Below are 22,575 nucleotides of genomic sequence, written 5' to 3'. Positions count from 1 at the left end.
AAAGAGCAGAGATGAGACTCTGAGGCCACCAAGGAAGAAGCCTTCCGCCACCTGGCTATGCCCGGAAATTCTGCCCATAAAAATTATGAACAGAATCGGTGACAAAGGGTAGCCCTGACGGAGTCCAACACCCACAGGAAACAAATCCGACTTATTACCAGTTATACGGACCAAGCTCTCGCTGCAGTTGTACAGAGACTGACCTCCCACAGGATACCCTGAGGGACACGGTCGAATGCCTTCTCCAAGTCCACAAAGCACATGTAAACTGGTTGGGCAAACTCCCACGCACACTCAAAAATCCTTGAGAGGATAAAGAGCTTGTCCAGCGTTCCACTACCAGGACGAAAACTGCATTGTTCCTCTTGGATCCGGTTCGACTAAAGGGCGGACCCTCCTTTCCAGCACCCTGGGATAGACCTTACCGGGGAGGCTGAGGAATGTGATCCCCCGAAAGTTGGAGCACACCCGCCGGTCTCCCTTCTTAAAGATGGGGCCCACCACCCCGGTCTGCCAATCCAATGGAACTGCCCCAGATCTCCACGTGATGTTGCAGAGGCGTGTCAACCAAGACAGCCCTACAACATCCAGAGCCTTCAGGAACTCAGGGCGAATCTCATCCACCCCAGGGGCCCTGCCACCAAGGAGTTGTTTAACCACCTCAGTGACCTCACCCCCGGTGATGGGCAAGTCATTCCTCTCATCCCCAGACGCTGCTTCCACTACAGAAGCTCTGTCAGTGCTATTCAGGAGGTCCTCGAAGTATTCCTTCCACCGTCCAACTATAGCCTCAGTTGAAGTAGGAAGCACCTCTCATCTGCTTTGGCCACTGCCCGAGCAGCATTCTACTTGGCCTGCCGATACCTGTCAGCTGTCAGCCGAAGTCGCACAGGCTAACCAAGCCCGATAGGACTCCTTCTTCAGCTTGATGGCTCCCTTCACCTTTGGTGACCACCATCTGGTTCAGGAGTTACCACCATGACAGGCACCAACCACCTTGCAGCCACAGCTCTGAGCAGCAGCCTCAACAATGGAGGTGCGGAACATGGTCAGTTGGACTCAATTTGTACAAAACTTGAATAATTTTTGTATGATATATTATCTGCAAATTGCCACCTTATTGTGGTGTAGGGGTTTGTGTGTCCCAGTAATCCCAGGAACTATGTTGTTCTGTGGGGTTTTGTCTTCTGGTGGGGTCTCGCAATGCAAATTGGTCCTGGGTGAGGGGCCAAACTAAGAATGCTTCAGATGACCCTCATGACAGAAAGATCAAGGCAAGAGTTTACCCTGCCCGGAATAGGGTTACAAGAGCCCCAAGCTGGAGCCAGGCCTGGGGAGGGTGCTCCAGGGAAAGCGCCTGGTGGCTAAGCCTTAACCCGGAGGGCCTGGCTAGGTGCAGCCCAAAGAAGAGGCATAGGCCCACCTTCCTGTAGGCCCACCACCCACAGGAGGCATCGCAGGAGTTGGGTGTAATGTGTGTAGGACGGTGGCCAAAGGCAGAGGCCCTGGCAGACCAATCATCGGCTACCGAGGCTGGCTACTGGGACATGGAGTATCACCTCTCTGGTGGAGAAGGAGCCTGAGCTAGTGCATGAGGTTGAGAGATACTGGCTAGATATACCTCAACACACACCCTGGGCTCTAGAAACAGTCTCGTGGAGAGGGGCTGGATTCTGTTCCAGTCTGAAGTTGTCTCCCTGTCCACTGTAGGAAAACCATTTCAGGTGATTACCTCACAAAGGTGACTGAGAGAATGCCAAGAGTGTGCAAAGCTGTAATCAAAGCAAAAGGTGCTGACTTTGAAGAATCTAAAATCTAAAACACATTATGGTTTGTTTAAAACTTTTAAGTTTACTACTTGATTGTTTATGTGTTTCTTCATAGTCTGGATGACTTCAGTATTAATTTACGATGTACCTTATGTGAGAGTAAAAGATATCAAGTTTTCATCAATGCAAAGGCTCAAGAAAACCATGGACCAGATGATTGACTCATTGCCCCAGAACATTACAAAGCAAAGCTGTGTTCAAATGACTGAAAAAAAAGAACATCTGCAGCACCACCATCCACCAGAGAAATGCAAGAGGTGTATGCCAAGTCAAATAACTGCTATGTGAAAGCTGCTGCGTTGAGCCTCATCCAGCAGTTTATTTAGGAAAGTCATACTCTCCAGGCCATTTCAGATCTATTCAAGGTTTAAAATTTTGACCTTCAGTACACAGAACTGTTGAAAATGTGTGTTAATGTAACCCTTGATATTCTGAGGAACACTTCAGAAAAGTGGAAGAATGCACAAGAGCTCAAGCAAGAGGATCGGGGGGGGGGGGGGGGGGGGGTCTACATTGTGCTGGCAGAATCGGCGCATCACTAAGCTTTCTCTGGAGCTTTAAAAAATGGCAACTGTACTTCTTTTTGTTTCTTGAAGGTGTTTCACCTCTCATCCAAAAGGCTTCTTCAGGTCTCAAACCAATAGTTGGAGAGACTCAGGTATTTAAACCCCAGTGGGCGTAGTCCCCTGGAGGTGGTTGTGACCCACGATTGTTCATGCTCATAATCACATGCGCCAAGGTATGAAAGGAGGCGTGGGTCATTACAATCAGTGGTTTCGGGTGAAACCAATTTGGGACTTCGCCCCATTCTATCAAGTGATTGAGGTCACCTGAACAAAGGTGTGAATGGGGGTTGAGGCATCTGGGAGGGAGCTCAGGACAGCATTGTAAACAGGGGAAAGTTGGTGGCATAATCCACCTCCTCTGTTCAGTGACGCTTGTTCACAGAGGACATAGATGGTTTCTTTTACTCCTCTTTAAAACCTTCTGTCTTCCCGGTCTGAAATGTGAATGATGGCGTCCTCTAAAGAGTGCCCTTTCTCCTTTAGATGTGGATGTACAGCTCTTGTCCTGTTGAGGTGGCTTTTCTATGTTGTGCCATTCATTTGTGAAGAGGCTGTTTGGTTGCCAGGATAACTAGTTTGGCTTATGATATTATCAAAAATCCATCTGAATGGCTTGACTGGGACATCATTCAACAGGCTCAAGTCCTTTTAAAGTCAACAAATCCAGCAATTAAAGGGTTTCAGAGAACAACTCTTGGAAGTGTAAGTTCAATCAGAAGTTTGCCAGGACATCTTAAACTCTATACCTCTATGCCTGTACAATGACTCTTACTTACTCTTACTCTGACTTTTACTACTTTAACAAGAGCAGAGGAACTACCTAATGACTTGCTATGGGGCAAACTTACATCCCTTAATCTCATACCAGTTCAGCAGCCCACTAATGGAAGTGACTGTGGGGTTTTTGCTGTTGCATTTTCTGCATGTTTAGTCTTTGGCATAGATCCAGTGTATGTAAATTTGGATGTTTCTAGAATGAGGTCTCATTAAGCAACATATTTAAGAGAAGGTAGAATGAAGTTGCTCTCATCACTTAAAATAAAGTCAAATAGGGCATAGATTAAGACACTATTCATTATCAAAAATGATTCATGGTATCTTATAAATTAAAAAGTAATAAAAGGAAGTTTTATTCTTGCAAAAAACATGTGTATATTTCTAACATTGGTCCCAGATTTGTTGTGAAGTTAAATGGGTGATAAGCTCTCCCATGAAAATTATTGAATGAAATACAACAATTTTTCAACTGAAACATAACTAATCAAAAGGTATGATTGGAGGACAAAAATTACAAGAGATGAACAAATTCTGATGATGTGATCTAGTGATATTCTGATGTAGGGTTCCTTAACAGATAGTCAGTCGATAGAGTACCCTCCAAAAATGTATACTTTTGTTTGAGGAGTCCAATTACTCTCTCCACATGAATCTTCATGCTGGCAGTGCCTCTGGTTCTCTCCACATCAACCGGGTCTAGCTCTGTCTTTCCCTTTGTAATGCCAGGATAACTAGTTTGGCTTCTCTCAGCCTAACACTATCTGTCACTGTGAAACCTCAGTCAGCCATGACCTGGTCTTCAGCTTCCAGCTTGTCAGTTTTCAGTAATGAATTGTCTAAGGTGCACCCTCCCCAGGTCTCTGATACATATGACACAGTTCCCTGTGGTGTTATTTCAATAAGAGCCTTGATGGTGTTATGGTGCTTTTAACTTGAAAATGTCTGACCCCTAGCCAACAGGTTTGAGGGTCTTTGAATAATAATCTCAAAATAATTAATTACCACTGAAGTTTTTTCTAATAAATGCGTACATAAAGCCTTGTGGCATTGTCTGATACAGTTCCTCTCTGCCAGGTCAATTAACAAAAGGGTATGAATATTCGTGATACAGTGGAGAGTGACACACAAAAATGAAAGGCCTGCAAAGGTGGTCCATGAAAAAATCCTGGATTCTGTCCAGTGACAATGTCTGTCGAGTAACGTAAGGGGAAACATGTTCAAACTAGGAGTGGGACTTTAACGCATTAAGTTCGATTAATTAATTACGGGGAAATTAACGAATTAAAAATTTTAACGAATTTTAATCGCACTTTGCACCGGAACGTTTCTTGGTGCACGAGTTCCAGGCATACAGATTATATCGACGCACGATGTCAAAAATTCAGGTTTGAAGGACCCGGCCCACGTCCTTCGCAGCCAACGTAGACCGCAAAGGCCGGAAGTGAGCGGCTAGACTTCATATCAGCATCACCTGCCTTCACCTCTGCGTAGCTCATGTCGCCTAGCAACCATGAGTGCGAAGCACAGCTGTGTTAAGCAGCTGGTTAAACGAAGAACGAACTTTTGCTCCTTTTTGTGGTTTAATTAAAATTAAGCTGTTAAAACAAGCATAACACATTTCAACATCAAGGAATACAGCTGAGCGAATGATTAATTTCCAACTATATTAAGTGAGACATTAATGTTGAATAAAACTATCCAGTTATGATGCTTAACTTTAATTTCAGGAGTTTATCACAGGAGCACTTCCACCCTTCGTTGGTCTGTGTAGTAGACTGGTGGGAAAATAAACAAAATTTTGAAGTTTAAGCTTATGTATATTGATTCATTCATCAACCAAACTTAAATTAATATTTATCATGTTAAATATTTAAATGTGATTAAAATGCGATTAATTTCGATTAATTGATTACAAAGCTTCTAATTAATTAGATTAATTTTTTTAATCGAGTCCCACCCCTAGTTCAAACACAACCATCAACACTTCCATTGAGGGAAGTCCAGTGCAGAAGCGTACTTTCCCATCTGAATTGAGGAAATCTTTAGTTGGAGCTTGATATGTGTTGGTGCCAAAACATATAATCAAACTCAGTCGTTTGGCGCTCAGCTTTACAGAATGTCGCACTCAGTCACATCCACGGCTTTGGGCTCGTTGCCCTCAACAGCTTCAGCATCTTTCTTCACTGCCAACTCTTCAGCTTCAGTTTCTTTGCTGTGTTTATCTGCACTGTTTTTCATTGTCAAACGTGTTCACTAGTAAGAACATAGAATTTACATTGTCATGATTATAGCTGAAGTCCACTCGTTTCTCCAATCTCTCGATAATTCTTCAGCAAATTCTCCTTGATTAGAAATCACTGCTGGAATGCGATAAAATCCTATATCTTTATCAAGGCCACTTTTGCTTCCACAGCCAAAAACAATGCAATGAACCATCCCACCTTTCTCAGTAGGAACTATGGTGATCGCAGATACTTACATGTTCAGGGGCACCAACATGACGGATAGCAATCGTTGTCAAGGTGTAGGTCACGTGAGTGAACACCCCCAATTCACACAGCTACAAGATGTCATTTTACTTTTAAGAATTAGTTCATTTAATGCATGTGTGAAGCATGAGGCCATGCTTGGACCCTACAGAGGTAGTCCAACTACTCCAGGATGGCACATCAATACGTGCCATTGCCAGAAGGCTTACTGCGTCTCTGAGCACAGTCTCAAGATCATGGAGGAGAGTCCATGATGTCCAGGAGACAGGCAGTTACCCTAGGAGAGCTGGAAAGGGCAGTAGAAGGTCCTTAACCCATCAGCAGGACTGGCGTCTTCTCCTTTGTGCAAGGAGGAACTGAATGAGCACTGCCAGAGCTACAAAATGACCTCCAGCAGACTACTGATGTGAATGTCTCTGATGAAACAATCAGAAACAGACTTCATGAGGGTGGCCTGAGGGTCCAACGTCCTCTGGGGCGCCCTGTGCTTACTGCCTGCCACCGTGGAGCCTGATTGGCATTTGCCATAGAATACCAGAATTGGCAGGTCCACCACTCATTCATAGATGAGAGCAGGTTCCCCCTGAGCCCATATAACAGATGTAAAAGGGTCTGGAGAAGCTGTGGAGAATGTTATGCTTCCTGTAACATCGCTCAGCATGACTGCTTTGGTGGTGGGTGAGTGATAGGCTGGGGTGGCATATCCATGAAGGGACACACAGACCGCTACAGGCTACACAACTGCACCCTGACTTTGGGTGGCTGTAGCACAGGAAGTAGAGCAGGTTACCTACTAATCAGCAGGTTCATGGTTTGATCCTTGGGTGCATGTCAAAGTATCCTTGGGCAAAACACCAAACCCCAAGTTGCTCTCTGATGCATTCATCAGAATGTGAATGTTAGAAAGCACTTAGGTGTAGAAAGAAGGGCTTGTTTTTTTGTTTTTTGTTTTTTAAATTAATTAATTATCTTTTTTATTTATAACAAAAAATTAAATAAAAATTTTTAAAAAAGTGCTTGTATGAATGGGTGAATGTGGCAAGTTGTACAAAGTGCTTTGAGTTTTATTTATTTATTTATTTTTATTGAAACCTTTATTCTACCAGGTAAAATATTTGAGAACCAGTTCTCATTTACAAACATGACCTGTGCTCATTTAGACTAGAAAACTGCTACATAAGAACCAGTCCATTTACCATTTACAGTCATTATGTATCGGGATGATACTTTTGATGAACTCCTTGGATGCACTGTCAGACCCTAAGCTGGTGCAGTGGGTCCTGGGTACCTTCTGGTGCACGACAATGCCAGGCCTCATGTAGCCAGAGAATTCAGGCAGGTCCTGGAGGATGAAGGAAATGATACCACTGATCGGCCCCCAGACTCGCCTGACCTAAATGCATTAGGATACCTTTGGGACATTATGTTTTGGTTCATCCAGCACTGCCAGGTTGCACCTCAGACTGTCCAGGAGCTCAGTGATGCCCTGGTTCAGAGCTGGGATGAGATCCCCCACGACACCATCTGTTTTGTCATTGGGAGCATGCCTTGACATTGTCAAGCATTCATAGAAGCACATGGGGGCCATACAAACTACTGAATACCGCTTTGGGTTGCTGCAATGAAATTTCAGCAAATGGACGAGCTTGCTGGATCTTTTTTTTTTTTTTTTTCACTTTGATTTTCAGGGTCTCTTAGAATACACTTCACAATATCCTGTTAGTTTGCTGACCCTTCCAAATGGGTCTGGATGGCAGGTAGGTGGAGCATCTGTGTTCACAGCCAGAGTTGTATAGTATGTCTAAAATAAAATAACAAAATAAGGATATCCCCTCTACAAGATAATACAGGGCCAAGAGCACAAACTTTCAGAATCTAACCATTCAGAGCACACTGAAACCTGAGCTTTTAGCTCTTTGGGATTGCTACCAAAGCTAGAAATAATGCAAAGCTATAGCCATGTACAATATGACAGTGTGTGTGTGTGTGTGTGTGTGTGTGTGTGTGTGTGTGTGTGTGTGTGTGTGTGTGTGTGTGTGTGTGTGTGTGTGTGTGTGTGTGTGTGTGTGTTGTGTATTATAATGGTAGTAACTTTTCAGGTTTATTTATTAAGAGAGTTGTGGCTGTCACTTCCTCAGTTTTCTTTAAACATCTGCCACTTTTACTGAAACAGTTGACTTCCTGACACTGTGCACACCGATGAACAGAGAATCTGGTTTTTGTAACTGATTTTGGACATTGTACAGTGATTCTGACACAATATGCGGCATTTGTCTCCACTGGATAGAAATGTGCACTGGCAGCATTTCATAATATCCTGTGGATGATAAAAAGCAGGTAGAGGATAGAGAAGAGGCCCTAATTTCTGAAGTCATTTATCAGACCTTTACCTTTGACTCCCACTTTTTTTTTGCTTCCACTTCCTCTTTCCAATGTTTTAATTTTCATTCCCTTTAAATTTATCTCCAACATTGTTAACTAGTTCATACTGGTAACTTCCTTTACTTAGCCTCTAGGTGATATTTACAACAATTTATTATAACTGTTTTGTTGTGCGACTGTGAAAAAGCAAAAAAGAAGAAAGGCTGGGTCAGAATGAACAAGTGTCACATATAAAGTTCAAATGTTTAGTTTGAAGGCACGGATTAAAAATGATAATAATTAAGGGTTTTACTGATTTGTCCTTAACAATTTCCCTCTTAAATGCAGTGTTGTTTAAAATCAACATTTTAAGACCAACCATTGTCAGTTACATGTTTTATGATTTTCCCAAAAAATATATACATATACATATATATATATATATATATATATATAGTACCAGTCAAAAGTTTGGACACACTCAGTGAATGGGGGTGTGTAGGTGTAATCCAGCACATAACAGCAGGGTGCAAGATGCTAGCAGGCAGGGCATACATAGAACGCCATAACCAAGTGGCTGAAATAGTAAACAGGAACAAATGTGGCAAGTATGGCCTGGAAGTACTGAGGTCAAAGTGGGATATGCCCCAAAGATGGTTGAGAATGGCCAAGATAAGATCCTGTGGGACCTCCACTCAAAGCACTTTATACACATGCCTCATTCACCCATTCACACCCATTCATACATGCACTTTTATCTATGCCCAAGTGCTTTTGGAGCTCAACTTGGTGTTCAAAATATGGCTAATCAGCTGGACATAGTAGTGGTGGACAAACAGAGGAAATAGCCATAGTGATAGATGTAGCAAAACCAAGGGATACAAAATCAGGAAGAAGGAACACAAGAAGCTCAAGAAATACCAAGGGCTGAGAAAAGAGTTAGAGAATATATATATATATATATATATATATATATATATATATATATATATATATATATATATATATATATATATATATATATATATATATATATATATATATATATATATATATATTAGTTCAACTACATTTCCTTAATCTCTTTCTTGTAGCTACCCTGTGGTTTTTAATTTTTGGCACCTGTCAAACATTTGAAATGATGTTCCTAGAGTTTACATTTGAATTCCTTTCAAATCTATAGATCTCTGAGGTCATTAAATATAATCACAAGTGATGAAATAGATGCCCAACAGTACTGAAATTTGTGCACATGCAGTTTTGTTTACCTTGGAATGTTGTCATCGACTGTGGCACATCCATACAGAAAGACAATAACCCCCACAAGCGAGGCAGGAATCAGCATCTGAGTATATAGACCCAACCAGGCAAAATAAAGACCGATCTTCTCACCAAAATACTTCCTAAACACCAGGGGGAAAGAGATAAAATATCATTGTAATTACACAAATCTGAAGTGTAGTATTTTGCTTGTCCCTCCTTCACACCTATCTGAAAATGGACCCAAAGGAGATTGTGAATTGTTTCATTGCATTATTTAACTATACATTATGATACATAATGTATAGTTACATAATGAATTAATACATAATGTAATAATGTTGCCATAAAAAGTACATAATCTGTATTCTAGCTTATGAATATGACTGGCTTAAAACCAGTAAGTATACATCATGTAAAACAACAGGTGCCTTACTAATGGCCATCTACCATTGTCAGAATGTAATACATAAATGTTTAAGCAACTAAATCATAAATTTATTCTTACCAGATTGATGCAAACAGGGCATGGGATGAAAACATTGCTGTGCATTACATTCCCTTAGAACACAGTATAGGTGACGATAGGGGATTGAATGCAGGAGGGGGTGAATATAGCTTTAATGGGCTATATTTTGCAACATTTTTCACAGTGGCTATTTTTATATATATTAATGTGAATGAATCACACTTACTGCAGATGTTTACAGTTATGGTAAAATGATAAATAAATTAAAGCAGCACGAAATGCTGCCTAGCCTCCCCCAGAATTAACATTTTAAATTTGGGTGGATTTAAAAAAAACATAAGCATTTCAAGTGGTGCAACTAATTAAATAAGAAATGTAAAAGGGCCTGCCCAGTTCTGAACTAAGAAAAAAATGCTTTGGACACATGAAACCAAGATTAATTGGACCAAAATGATGGGAAGAGAACAGTATAGATACAATTTCTGTAATTTGTCACTTTAGATTGTAAATTATTTACATTGAAAAAAAAGTCTTCACATCTTAAGTGGGTAGAAATGTCATTGTCAAAGTCTACAATAAAGACACGCTTTCATGCATGTAATACATGGTTGCAATGTTTACAACAAAGTGCAAACCACTGGTTACACTCAAGACCAGGAAGGCCAAATTCAACTTTGCCATGCAATGTAATATACATGCCTTTATTTTCTAGTTCTATTGACCACTTAAAGCACTTTAGACTACAAGTCACATTTTAACCATACATTAATACAATGCTTTATCCTACACACTTTATCTACCTCACATCCAGCCAATTTAGAATCAACAATTAATCTAATGTGCATGTGGGAGGAATCAGGAGGAAAAGAGGAAACTCAAGCAGGCAGAGGGTGGAAGATTCAACCTCCACACAGAAAGACCAGGGTGCAAACCAGGAATCTTGTTGCTGTGAGGCAACGGTGCTAACCACGGCACTCCATGCCACCCTAAACAACATTAAAAGATTCTGCATGGTTTTTTTTTCTATAAAAAGCAAAGCTTTGAACACATGAAAGCAAGATGAATTTGTACCAGAATGATGGAATGAAAAAAGTATGTTGAAAGAAACTCATGATCCACACCATCAGTCAAAGGCTACGTTCACACTGCAGCCTGAAGTGACCCAAATCCAATTTTTTTTGCACTTATGCGACCTGTCTCTGATATTTTCCTGACAGTCTGAACAACACAGATCTGATTTTTACAAATGCGACCCAGGCCACTTGGATATGTGGTTCTAAATCCGATACGTATCTGATCTTTTCAAATGTGACCTGTGTCTGTACAGCCATGTCGCATTCATCCAACCTGTACATCATTGATACTCGACAAACGTCACTATTCTGCATCCTGATCCATGTTTCGCAAACACTGCGGACGCTCGCTACGTTATTGCGTCCTGTACTGCACAGGCGGGACACTTTTAGGTTGTTTGCAGTTCACACAGGAGATCACATACAAGTAGCATATATTTGGAAATGTGAACGACCACACAGAAAAAAATCTGATTTGAGCATTAAGGCCTATAATGTGAACACAGACAAATGTGGCTGAGGAAATATCATGGCATGGGCATGTATTACTGCCAGTGGAACGGGACCATTAGTGTTTATTAATGATGTGACTGCTGATAGAAGCAGCAGGATGAATTTTGAATTGTACAGGGCTATACACTCTGCTCAGATTCAAACAGATGCTGCAGAACTTTATATTCAAATGGAAAATGACCCAAGGCAAACAGCAAAAGTAACCCAAGAGTGCCTCAAGTCAAAGAAATAGGATATTGCTCAATGGCAATGTCAGTCAAACAGAGCATTCTTTAGTTACTGAATACAGATCTAAAGGCAGAGAAACCCACAAACAGCAGCAGCATTAAAGGCCTGGCAGAACTTCAGGGAAGGAACACAGTATGTTGTGAAGTGCAGACACTGACTGCGAGGGATTTTCATTCTTTATATTTAAAATTGTTACTTAGGAGCTTCTGAAAATGGGGGACTGTGAATAAAATTGCTGTAATTCCTAAACAGTTAATTTGAATAAATTAAAAATAAACTTAAATTGAAGCTTAAAGTCTTCACTTTTATCACATTTTGATTGTTTTAAAATCCTGGATCTAAATGTATATATTATGTCCCTAAAGGATTATGTACTTACCGCACAAGTCCGATTGGCTGGTACTTGTAGAACACACTGTAGTTTGCCCACTCCTCATATAAAAGCTGCAGAAGATATTCACCAACAATTAGTTGTGTTATTTGAGCAGTTCTGTTAGTTCTTTTTCTTGCCACATTTGCCATAAATAGATTTAACAGCTGGATGATCCACTTCCTGTTTCCATTGAAAGACAAAAATAAACTGGAATTTGATCTAGAAACTTACTGGTTGATTATTTCTTTGCTGTAACAATGTTTCTTGGCAATTAATCTTATGCTGTTGGAAAGCCTGTTTATTTCCCCTTAAATGGTGCCGCATTTGTAAGGAAAATGATATATACAGTACCATTCAAAAGTTTGGGCACACTTACCCATTCACACACTCTGTCATGGATCTTCCAAGGGCTCTGTTATTATGCTGTCAAACGAAACTGTACAATGCAAAACACAACCGCTCAGACTTATTTTGGGTTTCTAGCATTCTTACCTTTCTATCATTGGGGTCTGCATTCTCCTCATCAATGTCTCCCTAAAAAAGGATGCAGGAAAGAATTAAAGTTTGCAAACTAAATGTTGGCTCTCACTGCGGTACCATATCACTTCCTGCTCCTTTTAGAACATACAGTGGTGTTTTGTGCAGCTTAATTGGAGACCTGGCCACTGCATCCTGCAACTAGCCAGGCCCTGGTAGTTGGTGCAGGTCAAAGCAGATTATCCCTGGATATGTTACCTAAACTCCCATAGAGGTTACTTATCTTGAAAATAATTTTACATCCTGCAGTGGTTTGTTCATGTAAATGGGTCTTCTTCACACACAAGAGTCATGGAGTTCCACAGGATTCCATGTGGGGACTAAAACTTTTTAAATTATACACGGTTCCCTTAGGCAATATTATTAGAAAACACTGTATTTTCATTGCTATGCAAATGATACCCAGCTTGGGATTGCTGCCCCTCTCTGACCTTGGCTTTGCCAGAGACTTCTTCCTGTTAAAAGGGAGTTTTTCCTTCCCACTCTCACCAGGTGCTTGCTGATAGGGGGCCAACTATTTGTTGGGATTTCTTTCTAATATTGTACGATCATTACCTTACATCATAAAGCGCCTTGAGGCAACTGTTGTTGTGAACTGGTGCTATATAAATAAAATTTAAGTGAATTATACACACTTTCAGGACAGTGCAACTCAGGATTATTTGAAACAGACTCGTAGGAAGAAAAAATGCTGTGTAGTGCTGTTATATTTTCTCTTAATTTTTGAAAAATATCAATGATGGAAGTCACTTCTAAGCACCACTGTATTTTATATATGATCTACTTGTATGCATACAGATAGATCCATAAATCTGTTAATTGACAGTATTTTTTTGTCTTTACACCACTACAGTACATTTTAAATCAAGCAGTGAAGAAATAATTAAATTGAATACTTTCAGATTTACTTCAAAGGGTGTAACAAAAGTCACATATTAACTGTTTAGGATTTAATGTCCCACATTTTCAGACACTAAAAAATAACTGGGCAATGGGTGAGCCCTGTTTCTTCCTTATTCCATGACAAATTAAGCAGATAAAATATTTTGAATTAATCCCAAGTGTTGAACTTACATTTCTTAGCTTTTCTCTGGAACTCTTAATATGAGGTTCAAATAGATGTCAATGCAAGTAAAGGACGCCCTCAGACTACAAAACTAACATAAATCGATCAGAGGCAAAAATACAAAAAACATGTCATTGTCTTAAAACCTATGGAGCTAATTGTGTAGGGAATGTTGTATATGCAGCATTGATGGGTCTCCAGCAAGGAAACCTGTAAGACTTTGCACCTGATGTTGAACTAAAACCACCTATAATTATAGTCTGTGCCAACAAAGTACTACTTACATCATGAAGAGGATAAGCTGCAGTATATACCCCACTACCAAGGAGACTGGTGATACCTGTCCAGAAAGCATAAATGCAGATGTTGATATAAATTCCAAATCATGATACTAGCTCAAGATTTGTCACAACAGCCAAATGACTGGGGCATGTTGGCTTGTAATTTCAGGCATATGTATAAGTATGTAACCTAAATGGATTTATGGATTTTTTTCTATTGGTAAAGAGAACACTGACATTTTTTGTATACTTTGTTTTTATTGTTTTCATAGTAATCAAGTTGTGTTCGGTTCTAAATCAATCCATCTGTTTTGGATTTACTGAAATTGCAAGCAGATACCAGAAAAATAAATTATGATTAGTAAGGACAATACTAACAGTAATCAGATTTTTAAATATTTGTCAAGCAGAGAACAAAACATTCAGACTTACCCATGCTGTACTTGGCCTTGCATTTGTTCTTTTTAGTATTTCAAAAACCTGAAAGGGAATTAATAATAGAGAATTTAATATTCCACACAATAATAAAATTGTACAGCTAAGATCAAATCTGCAATGGCAACAAAATTACTAGTAATTTCTGTCCACATTACAGAACAAAGTGGATGGTACACTATACAGGCAAAACTAATGGGCCACACCTCTTAATCTTTAAATTCAGGTGTTTTTAGTCTCTTTGCCAAAGCTGTATAAAATCAGCCTTTACAATCATTTGTGAAAGAATGGGTCACTCTGAAGAGCATGCTGAATTTGAGTGTGGTGCTGTAATAGGATGCTATTGTTGACACCAGTCTGTGAAATTTCTTCCTCCTTAGATATTCCACATCAACTGTAAGTGGTGTTGTTATGGAATGGAAGCATTCAGGAATCACAGCAAGTCAGCCACAATCTTTAAGTGGGCCAGTAGTTCCACCCTCATGACTGACAACAGTCTGCCAGGCTGGGCTTAGCTTGTGATTTTATAATTCTTACTATGGCAGACTCCTGTAAAGAAATAATAACAAGGTCCAGATGTTTGTAGTGGGTTCTTCTATATGTTTTTTAAGGATTCTGTGTTGTGCTACTCATTTGTTGGGAAACCTATAAAAATTTCACAAAGAGAACTAATAGAGGTCATTTGCTTGCTGCAAAACTTTGTCACTAGCCACAAGGTTAGTCATGTTCTCCATAGAGAAAACGTGGTACAACGTGGTGGAAGAAAGTAGAATGCTCTGTGAGATATGTAACAAATAGTAGGTTTATACCTAAATCATAATGTACATCAGGTGAGTTAGACAAACTGTGCTGATGGCATTAGCCTTGAATTTCACATGCTTCCAACCTACAATATTAATGTTTGAAAAGTGCATTTCATATGGACAACAACAACAGAACGGCTTCGGTTAGCCGCACAAAATGTAAAAGCTAAAAAATGCAGTCATATTTTGGTGCTGTTGATGCACAAATTTGGACTTACGATTGAGCTCCTGGTTTTGCTGTCAAAGAAGTAATCCCTGTCTGAGAGGTCAAATCTGTCAATACACATAAAATGGAAGCAGGTGAAGGTCAGGCAGAGGTGAGCAGGGCACAAACATTATATGGTCTGTGGTGAAGTTGGTCCTGCTGGACACTGCATCCTTTTCTTCTATCTTTCACCAGGGAGGTCTCATACTGATACAATTGCACACAGAGCACACATACATATGCACAAACAAAAAACACAAACACAAAAGTACATACACTTTTTAAAAATGGGCAAGTTCACCCCTCTTTAATGCAGAATAGACTGTAGTTAACAAACATATTTCTCATAAAAACTGGGTGACAGTTGGGGTTTCTTCCAGACCTTGGCAAAGTGATTCACTTCAATTCAATTTTCTTTAATTAGCGCAAAATCACAACAAACAGTTGCATCGAGGACATAATAAACTTAATAAGGTTGCATTTCTTATAGGGCTGAAGAGTAATGTGCATAAACGATTTGTTTATGCAAATATATGTATACATCTGTGACGTATGCTATACATACTAAGTGAATTTAGGATTAAATGATTTGTATATCGAGATACCATCAATGAAACATTTCTTGGTAGACCTATATGTTTAATGAATTATTATTAAATCCATTGCATATTAATAAGTCCTACAATTAACTAACTAACTGAATTTGGATTTGGATTGTACTCTTACCCTAAGCCTGTTCTGTCTCATACAAAGGAAGGAAGCTGCTGAGAAAGAAAGCAGCAACATCTACACCTGTTAATGAAGCTGGTTTAAAAAAAATGAAAGTTCAGAAAAAATCTGATAAGACCTGCTGGCACATTCTCGAGCATAAACCCAGACACGCACACACACACACACACACACACACACACACACATACACACCACACACACACACACACACACACACACACACACACACCACACACACACACGCACACTTTGTTGACATGCTAGTATGGGGGTCACACTCTTTGCCATCTAGTTAAAAACGTACTTACAGGTGTTGTTTTTCCCTAGAGAAAGTGTGTGACAGGTGTTTGATATTCTTGGGCTGATGATCCTCAACATGTGGGTGAAGGGGCTCCAGAATTTTACTAATCAGAGTACTGATCTTCTCCACAATACTGTTTGACTGCTTGACCTCATAGACCTTAAACACACAAACACACTCAGTTAAGATTCCTCGCTAATATGTTTCACAGCATTTCATAGTTGAGAGGCTAAAGTACAGAAGATTCAAGCATTATGGGAAATGGACTGGTTTCAGTTTCAGTTTTGTGGATTATTATATACTTCTTTTTCTTCTTCTTCTTTCAGTTGCTCCCTGTAGGAGTCGTCCATATCACTGTGTCCCAGCATCACCTATCCTATCCTTGTCTGTCACAATGACCCTCTCTATGTCCACTACATACATGAACCTTCTCTGAGGTCTTCCTCTTGTCCTCCTGCCTGGCAGCTCCATCTTCAACATTGTTTGTCCAATACATCCAGTATCCTGCCTCCGCACATGTCCAAGGCATCTCAGCCTTGCCTGTCTAATTCTGTCTCCAAACTACTCAGCCTGAGCTGTCCCTCTGATGGTACATATTTCTAATCTTGTCCATCCTGGTCCTCTCCCAATGAAAATCTGAGCAGGTCTAGGTCTGCCTTCTGTCATTGGGGGGGGGTTTTCATTGTCAGTGCCACCACATCCCATTCAATCCAATCCAGTCCAGTCCAATCCAATTCAGTCCAATCCAATGTAATGCAATGCAATGCAATGCAATGCAATTCAATTCAATTCAATTCAATTCAATTCAATTCAATTCAATTCAATTCAATTCAATTCAATTCAGCCTTATTCTTGAAAATTAGTACTAGTGCATAAGTCATATAAACTAGTATGAGTGCACCCAGCCTGAATTTGTAAATTAAGCTGGGGTCAGGCATGAATTAGTATTTGGGTGGGAGACTGCCTGAGAGTCCCATTGACCAGGAATCAGAGTTGCAGTCTATACGCCTCTCTGCAGCTTCCCTTCTCAGTCATCCCCCACAAGCCCATTCCATAGAGGCTGTGTCGGGTCCAGACCATCAAAAAATGCTTTTAGTATAAAAAAAAAAAGAAAGAATAATATAACAGCAACAAAGATAAAACATTTATTAAACATTAGGTCTCTCTCGTCTAGTCCCTGAAGGAAACTATTTAATAAACTGATCAATATAATGATTTATTCTGCCTTACAGAAACCTGGTTACAGCTGGGTGAATATGGTAGTTTCAATTAATCAACACCCCCGAGTCACACTAACTGTCAGAAATCCTCAAACCACAAGCCAAGGAGCGAGGAGTAGCAGCAATCTTCCACTCCAACTTATTAATCAATTAAAGACCCAGACAGAGTTTTATTCACTGGAAAGCCTGTACACCCTAATTGGAAAACTCAAACAAGAGACCTGTTGATCTCTGTCAAATGTTTTACTTATACAATATGTGATATATTGGAATGGAAACTAATGATGCTGGTCACTGAGCTGATCAAACAAGAGACACAGCAAAAGGCACAACTTCCCTCACCAAGCATCATTCATGTGTAATTAGTTTTTTCCATTCAATAGTTCAGAATATGTGCTCAGAAATGCTGTGTCCATGTGCAAGTGAACATCTGTAAGGTTGGGGGCTATGTCATCTCTGAAGATTGTTAGAAAGCTCTTCATTGAACTGCAGCACACTAAGATTAGATTGAAAGATAACATTAATATATATTATTTCTTGAAATTCCTGAATAATAAAAAAGTTGAAAATTAAACATTGTCTGCAACACTATGTAGAGCTTTGCCCAATAAATACTCACACCAAGTGCAAAGAATTGGTTGATAAATAAGGGACGAGGAGCAATTAAATTAATGTTAAAGTTATTAATGGACTGCATTTCCTGAAGATTTTGATAAGTCGTTTAAATCAAATTTAAAGTAAACCTTATAAAGTCAAAGCCTACAATTTATGCTGAAAGGGAAAAAATGTTTCCAGTGTTGACTGCTTCACATGTAATCAAGTTCTAGAACTTACAAGGCTTTTTTGCTATTACTCTCATAATTCAATCACAATAAAGCAAAAGTGGAAACCTAATATCAAGTAGCAGCACCGGATTGCTTGTCACAGGTAAACCTAACATGGCCAAGTTGAATCTAGAATGTACCATTGCTCATGACAGTTCATAACATCTAAGCTGTTAGAACAAGTATTTTTCAAATCATAGTACAGCCATTTTTGTCATCAAATAATTTAGACATAGCTAGACAACACATAACACTGACAAAAAGTCAAAAAAGATTCAGATTCAGAATAACTGACCAACAAAATAAGGGAGGAGTAGCGACTGAATTTAACCATCAATAAGTTTCCTTGAAAATTTCAAAAATTTGTAAAAATTGTAAAAAGTACAAAACTGAAATTCTGTCTCCAGGATTTTGTGGAATTTTGCCAATGAATGCTTATACCAAGTTTCAAAAGAGTCCGCCTAGGAATAAAGAAGGAGTAAGTAATCAATGTACAGTATTCTCAAAAATTCATAATTTCTTTTTTAAAGTCAAAAATCAAAAATCTGTAACCTCTGTTTTGTAGAGCCTTACTCAAAGAGAATTTGTACTAAGTTTCAGAAGATTTCAACTATAAATGACTGAGGAGCAGCGAATTTAGCAAAAAGTTGATGGACGGATGGACAGCTTGGTATCAGATCGGCTCTGTTGACTGTCGTCAAAGTGGAACTAATAAAATCCAGTTTTATTTGTTATTATCTATCGTCCACCTGGTCCCTACTCAGAGTTTCTGTCTGATTTCTCAGACTTTTTATCTGATTTAGTGCTCAGTTCAGATAAAATAATTATAGTGGGTAATTTTAACATCCATGTAGATGCTGAAAGTGACAGCGTCAACACTCCATTTAATCTATTATTAGATTCAGTTGGCTTCTCTCAAAATGTAAATGAGCCCACCCACCACTTTAACCACAGTTTTCTGGATCTTGTTCTGACATATGGCATAGAAACTGAAGACTTAACAGTATTCCCTGAAAGCCCCCTCCTGTCTGATCATTTCTTAGTAACATTTACATTTACTTTAATGGATTATACAGCAGTGGGGAATAAGTTTTATTACAGTAGAAGTCTTTCTGAAAGTGCTGAAAGTTCCTCACAGACACCATGTTTCTAAGATTTGTAGGGCCAAGTACAGTAAGCTCAGTTTTGTCTGAATTTAGAAGCAGGAAATTAGAGGTCATCCAGGCCTTTATGTCTTTAAGACATTCCTGCAGTTTAACTAATCGGTGTGTCATCTGGCTTCATGGATAGATAAAGCTGGGTATCAGCTGCAATCTTCAATTCCAGCTTATTAATTAATCAAAGACCCAGACAAAGTTTTCATTCTTTTGAAAGCCTGACTCTTAGTCTTGTCCATCCTAATTGGGAAAATCAAAAACCTGTTTTATTTGTTATTATCTATCGTCCACCTGGTCCCTACTCAGAGTTTCTGTCTGATTTCTCAGACTTTTTATCTGATTTAGTGCTCAGTTCAGATAAAATAATTATAGTGGGTGATTTTAACATCCATGTAGATGCTGAGAATGACAGCCTCAACACTGCATTTAATCTAACAATAGATTAAATGCAGTACACCATGAAAACCAAAGAGATCATCATCGACTTCAGGAAGAACAGGACTGACCCAGCTCCCCTCTACATCAACGGCGAGCATGTGGAGAGGGTCCACACCTTCAGGTTTCTTGGTGTCCTCATCTCTGCTGATCTCTCTTGGTCAGATAACATCACAGCTGTTATCAAGAAGGCTCAGCAGCGACTTCACTTCCTGAGGGTCCTTCAGGAAGAACAACTTGGACTCAAACCTGCTGCTGACCTTCTATCGCTCATCCATTGAGAGCCTGCTGACGTACTGTATCACAGTATGGTACGGCAGCTGCACTGAGGCAGACAGGGTCAGGCTTCAGAGGGTAGTCAAGACAGCACAAAGAATCGTTGGCTGCCCTCTCCCCTCCCTGATGGACATCTACACCTCCCGCTGCATCAGCAGAGCCAGGAACATCATCAAGGACAGCTCACACCCTGGCTTTGACCTGTTTGACCTGCTGCCCTCTGGCAGGCGCTACAGGTGCATCAAAGCCAGAACAAACAGACTCAAGAACAGTTTCTTCGCCAGAGCAATCACCACCCTGAACTCACACACTCACCCACTGTAACTGTGCAATATTATATTATTCATACTGAACAATATCTGACATTCCTATATTGTGTAATATCCAGTATTCATTCACTAGTGCAATATTCATTCACCAAGTGCAATATTCATCATCTTCATTATTATATGTATACACATATTTACTTTTCTTACAATGTACAGATGCACCAATGTATGTATATATTTTTATACATGCTATTTTTTGTATATTTTACACATTGTTTATTTCTGTATATCTCTTGATTATATTGATCATACTAGATTATAATATTTTCATAATATTTTTATTTTAGAGAGTTTGATTTTCTGTTACATGGCACTGAACAGGAGTGGCCCTCCAATCTCATTGTACATCCTGTATAATGACAATAAAGGCATTCTATTCTATTCTATTCTATTCTATTCAATTGGCTTCTCTCAAAATGTAAAGGAGCCCACCCACCACTTTAACCACAGTTTTCTGGATCTTGTTCTGACATATGGCATAGAAACTGAAGACTGAAGTATTCCCTGAAAACCCTCTTTGGTCTGATCACTTCTTAATAACATTTAAATTGACATTAATGGATTACACAGCAGTGAAAAAATATTTCAGTACACTATATGTCTGAAAGTACTGTATGTTTAAAGAACTGCTTCCTTCTTTGTTCTCTTCTTCAATGCCATGTGCTAACACAATGCAGAGCAGCCACCTAAAATCCACTCCCACAGAGGCCGAATACATATCCTTTTAACAGCGTTACATCCTCACTGCCTACGACTCTGGGTACTGTGGCTCCTCTGAAAAAGAAAGCCTCAAATCAGAGATGTTTGACTCCCTGGTATAATTCACAAATGCACAGCTTAAAGCAGATAACCCGTAAGCTGGAGGGGAAATATGAATTTAGAAGATGCTTAGCCTGAACAAAGAGTTTGTTCCTCTATTTAAAAAAAAAAAGCCCTCCCTAAAGCTAGGACATCTTACTATTCATCACTGATTGAAGAAAATAAGAACAACCCCAGGTTTGTTTTCAGCACTGTAGCCAGGCTGACAAAGAGTCAGAGCTCTGTTGAGCCGAGTATTCCTTTCACTTTAACTACTTAATGAATTTTTTCTCAAATAAAATTTTAACTATTAGAGAAAATTTTGATTTTCATCATCTAGCTTCATGAAGAAATAAAGCTGGGCATAGCAATGAAAAGGTATACAAAGCTTCCTAATTACTTTGAATGCACTGACTAGCTTGCAGTAAGTCATTTTTTGTGTTTTGTGTGTCAAAGTTGAATTAATATTGAAAGTTATAGATAGTACTAGGTAACAAATTTCCACTTGTGTCTTGTCTTTAAACTATGTTTTTCTAGTTCTGCACATATAAACAAACTAAAAAATTTATATATTTTTTTTTATCCCAAAACTTTGCTTTTGTGGTTCAGGCAATGATTTTACAAATTTGTCATTTTTCAATATAATGACAGATACTAGTGGTTTTCATCTAGGTTTTAAACTTTTTTCAAACTGTTTTCTCTTCAAAAATGGTCAAAATGTTCTATCCATCCCTTCTCTTCTGCTTATCCCATTCAGGGTCATGGGGCAGCTGGAGCCTATCCCAGCTGACACAGGGCGAAAGGCAAATGTTCCATTAAAAGGAAAAATAGCATCAAATTGATGTAGCAAAAATTTTGATCACATAAACTGTTTAGCTCAAAACACAAAATTTCAAGAGTTTAAAAGATTATGCTGAGGTTTCAAGAATCTTAAATATTGCATAATTTTGAACCAAACACTCCAAGAAAATGTTGCTATTTTGGTGCAAAGCATCATTCTAAAATCCACAAAAGCAAAATTTGACAGCAATAATGGACATTTTATATTGTTTTACAATAAAAAGAGTTAGAAAATAACGTCTGCTTGTCAAAGATAAACATTGTGTTACATTGTGTAGTAGATAGTTATGTGGATGTTGTTACAGTATAACAGTGAGGACAGTGTTTAATTATTGTACTGGTTATCCATGGATATATAATTAATCCTAACACATCCAGAATGTTCTTGTTATTTTCACT

The 22,575-nt window shown here is 39.2% G+C and overlaps 1 protein-coding gene across 1 annotated transcript in view; it reads right to left on the bottom strand.

Moving 5' to 3' along the window:
* The window catches only part of LOC115781621 (anoctamin-1-like), a 90,192-nt gene that overhangs the window by 49,470 nt on the left and 18,147 nt on the right, over positions 1-22,575 (bottom strand). The window contains 8 exon segments of the mRNA XM_030731379.1: positions 9,291-9,425; positions 11,945-12,009; positions 12,431-12,472; positions 13,826-13,881; positions 14,255-14,275; positions 14,278-14,302; positions 15,279-15,333; positions 16,305-16,456. Of these exon segments, the coding sequence (XP_030587239.1) occupies positions 9,291-9,425; positions 11,945-12,009; positions 12,431-12,472; positions 13,826-13,881; positions 14,255-14,275; positions 14,278-14,302; positions 15,279-15,333; positions 16,305-16,456 (551 nt within the window).

Source organism: Archocentrus centrarchus, chromosome 6 (assembly GCF_007364275.1).
Source record: "Archocentrus centrarchus isolate MPI-CPG fArcCen1 chromosome 6, fArcCen1, whole genome shotgun sequence".
Classification (NCBI taxonomy): Eukaryota; Metazoa; Chordata; class Actinopteri; order Cichliformes; family Cichlidae; genus Archocentrus; species Archocentrus centrarchus.
This window is presented reverse-complemented; position numbering and strand designations above follow the sequence as displayed.